At 44.7% G+C, this 3,864-nt stretch overlaps 1 protein-coding gene across 1 annotated transcript in view; it reads right to left on the bottom strand.

The window, feature by feature from the left end:
* Positions 1–1,690: 1,690 nt before the first annotated feature.
* Positions 1,691–3,864, bottom strand: part of LOC112072472 (protein APCDD1) — a 14,481-nt gene continuing 12,307 nt past the window's right edge. Inside the window, 1 exon segment of the mRNA XM_070439817.1 lies at positions 1,691–2,352. Coding sequence (XP_070295918.1) covers positions 1,892–2,352 — 461 coding nt within the window. The 3' untranslated portion in view covers positions 1,691–1,891.

Raw genomic sequence — 3,864 nt, 5'->3', positions numbered from 1 at the left:
CCGCACAAGCGTTAACCCCAGCACTGCTCCCGGGCACTGATGAGTCGATAAGCCCCCCATTTCACCTCTCTGATTCAGGAGGGCTTGTAATGTATGTGGTAAGAAATCAGTTGAAGTACATTTAGTTGATCTTAGTTGAACACATCATTGAGCACTTTTTCAGTGAGTGTAGTCTCCTTCACTCATTCCTCAACGTGTTTTGCATACTAGTGCGGTTTGGTCTTTACAAAATAAAGAGGCCCATATCCAGGGTACAGTTCAAATTCTTAAGTTGTTATAACAGACTTGTTTCAGGCACTACATCCATTGCATATGAGATGGTGTTCTGAAGACAAAGATCCAAGAAGAGATCCAAATGATGAACGTAGTTATCAAAGAAGATCACGGGTGGATTTTATACATGATTGCCATCCTGACTGTAAATGAGTGTTTGGATGTTTTAGTTATGGGTAGATAGACAAAGTGCCATTAAATTTAGTTGTGTATATATTAAGTCAAACAGTGTGGTAATGTAGGTTAATCATTTTAGTAGTCCTATTGTATTTAAACACCTAAATCGATTCTTTAGGCATTTCTCCACCCAACACATTCTTTGCATCTTTACATTTCATTGTAGAATAAAATGCTTTTAATAATAATGTATCTTATTTCATCTACTTGTAGTACCAGAAGAAACTTGATATTTGGTTATGGTATGGTGTATAAAAATCCTGTTTTGTGGAGCAGGCATGATTAATTCATTTAGTTCTATAGCCAAAGACTTCTCTGTTTATAGAAAAGCTTCTTAGTTCATTAGCGAAGACTTTCTAGTTTCTATAGCCAAAGATAGTTTATAGCAAAGACTTCTCTAGTTTTATAGCCAAGACTTCTCTAGTTCTATAGAGATTCTAGTTCTTATAGCAAGACTAGTTTCTAGTAGCTAAGCTTTCTAGTTCTATAGCAAAGACTAGTTTTATAGCCTAAAGACTTCTTAGTTTATAGCAAAGATTTTAGTTTATAGTACAAAGACTTCTCTAGTTTATAGCAAGACTTTCTCTAGTTCTAATAGCAGACTTCTTCGTTTATAGCAAAGAATTCTACTATGTTATAGCCAAGACTTCTCTAGTTCTATGCCAAAGACTTCTCTAGTTTCTATAAGCCAAAGCTTTCTTTGTTCTATGAAGACTTCTCTAGTTCTATAGCCAAAGCTTCTATAGTGTTCTATAGCAAAGATTTCTAGTTCTCGTAGCCAGACTTCTATAGTTATAGCCTAAGACTTATAGTTCTTATAGCCTAAGACTTCTCTTAGTTCTTATAGCAAAGCTTTCTAGTTCTATAGAAAGACTTCTCTAGTTCTATAGCAAGACTTCTCTAAGTTCTTATAGCCAAAGCTTTCTTATTTATAGCAAAAGACTTTTCTAGTTCTTGAGCCAAGACTTCTTAGTTCTCTAGCCAAAGACTTTCTAGTTCTAAGCCAAAGACTTCTAGTTCTCTAGGCCAAAGACTTCTCTAGTTCTCTAGCCAAAGATCTCTAGTTCTCCATTTCACTCTAAAAGTGCAGTTATTGTGATGACGGTGTCACTTGGTTAGGTGGAGTTAAAAGCAACAGGGCTAAGGAATAGTCCTCCATTCTTCCATCTCTACTGCTCTCCACTCTCTCCACGCTCGCCACTCTCCTCCACTCGTCTCCTTGCCTTTTAAAAGCTGCTTCCATCGCGTTTAAAGAGCCAAAAAGATATTTCAAAAGTTCAAGTGTGTCAAAGGCGAGTAGCAGTCTCCTTTCCCTCAGGGTAGACACTGAAGGAGAGTCAGATTAGAGTCCTCTCTCACGGTCCACAGTCCTACACACAGTCAGTGTCTCTATGTACAAAAACCAGTAGGTCTGTTCTATGAAAAACCAGACTGTCAGTTTTTAGCTGTAACACCGGAACAACAGAACCAGCGAGGTCAGAACCACAACAACATCCCTCCGGTTCTGGTTCCGCGTCATTCTGGTTCCACCATTACTCAGCCTCAGGGGTCGGTCCTCGTCTTCCCCTCCCACGACCTCTGACCTCTGGCTGCTAGTTGAACACTGGACCAGGGGCATCTGGTACGAGGTTGCTCGTTTATCTGGCCGGTCGGGGCTGGACCCGTCTGAGGGTCTCTGTCCGTTGTAGAGGAGTAGGTGTCCGTCGGCGTTCTGCTCCATCCGGAACAGCTCGTACTCTGTGTGGGGCAGGCGGATCCCCAACGCCACGCAGCCATTGGTCAGGGTGACGTCCTGTTCAACTCCGACCTCCCAGGAACCATGGGTGCCGCATTCGTTACCTTTAAACACGTTGAGGAGGGACGTGGTGACCAGGTCCATGGGCATCACACGAATGTGGTTCACTGGAGGGGGAAGGAGGGGTGCAGAGGATGAGAGAGGGACAGGCAGAGAGAGAGAGGGAGAGGGACAGGCAGAGAGAGAGAGGGAGAGGGACAGGCAGAGAGCTGTCTCTTATACACATCTAGATGTGTATAAGAGACAGGTTGACAAGTCACTTCATTATCTCTGTTCTATTGACACGTCACTTCATTATCTCTGTTCTATTGACACGTCACTTCATTATCTCTGTTCTATTGACGCGTCACTGACATCGTTACAATTACTCAGCCTCAGGGGTCGGGCTCTCCACTCTCTCCTAACCAGAGGCTGTCTTGTACCTGGAACTCGGTCTTTTTGTAGGCGCTCCACTCGACTCGCTCCCCGCAATCCTGACTGTTTTTTCAAGTTCTGCTCCCCACCAATTGTTCTTATGGCTGCTTTGGTGTGAAGTGAGGTCAGGGAGTCTGGTGATTGGGACCTACCCATACCCTTCACTTTGGGTTGTCCTTGGAGGCACTCATTTCTGTGTTAAAAGCTTTGGGGCAGTATATTGGGGGATTGGAGTAGCGATTGTTGCGGTCGTAAGATTCCAATATCTTGGTGGCCGCACGGAAGCTCTTTGGAAGACTGCTGGATGTCTTCGCGATTGTTGCTTCAATAATAATCATAATTTTTTCTTTTTCATGAAGGCATTATTTGTGTCGGGGTGGTCCTTGGACCCGTATCCTTCGATGTGCAGTGTCACTCATAGTACCGGTTGTAACCGAAGGAGTGTTAGGTGTTCCCAAGATATGAATGCTGCGGACGTTCTGTCCATCCGGAACAGTCTCGTACTCTTGTGTGGGGCAGCGACGGATACCCCAACGCCAGGTGGTTTACACGTTAGAGTTTTTTTGATTCTCTTCTCTGGGTATTCGTAACGATGGGTGGTGTACGTTAGGTAAACAGTTCTATTTTTGTTTAATGTCAGCCATGTACAGAAGACGCTTCTCTCGACCAAGTATCCTTCTTTGCCCCATGTGCAGTCTCATGGCGATACCGGTAGTTCTCAATGGGGCTTCTTTTAATGGCGTTTTGGCGAGGCAGTGTGCTCGTTCCTTTACCTGGGCTGAGGGCCTTTCAATACTCAACTTGCAGGTGATATGGTTGAGGATTGGTTTTAAACCGTGTGGGATATATGATGATTGACTCTATGATTTGTATTCTCCTGTTTCCTGCGGAGGCATCACTCATATGTACATGGTGTATCACTGGAGCGGGGAAGGAGGGTGCAGAGGATGAAGGCAGCAGGAAGAGGGGACACAGAAGAGAGAGAGACAGAGAGGAGAAGGGAGCAGGACAGGAGAGAGAGAGAGACGGGAAGGGAAGAGAGCAGACGGAGAGGGACAGAGACGACGAGAGGAGCCAGGGAGGGACGAGGCAGAGAGGAGTCGCGACAGGCCACAGAGAGCGGAGAGGGACAGACAGAGAGAGAGGGACAGACAAGAGAGAGAGAGAGGGGACAGGAGAGGATGAGACCGAGAAGAGAGAGGATG

The sequence above is a fragment of the Salvelinus sp. IW2-2015 genome, unplaced genomic scaffold (assembly GCF_002910315.2).
Source record: "Salvelinus sp. IW2-2015 unplaced genomic scaffold, ASM291031v2 Un_scaffold1940, whole genome shotgun sequence".
NCBI classification, from domain to species: Eukaryota; Metazoa; Chordata; class Actinopteri; order Salmoniformes; family Salmonidae; genus Salvelinus; species Salvelinus sp. IW2-2015.
Note: the sequence above shows the minus strand (reverse complement) of the source record. Positions and strands in the feature narration are given on the sequence as shown.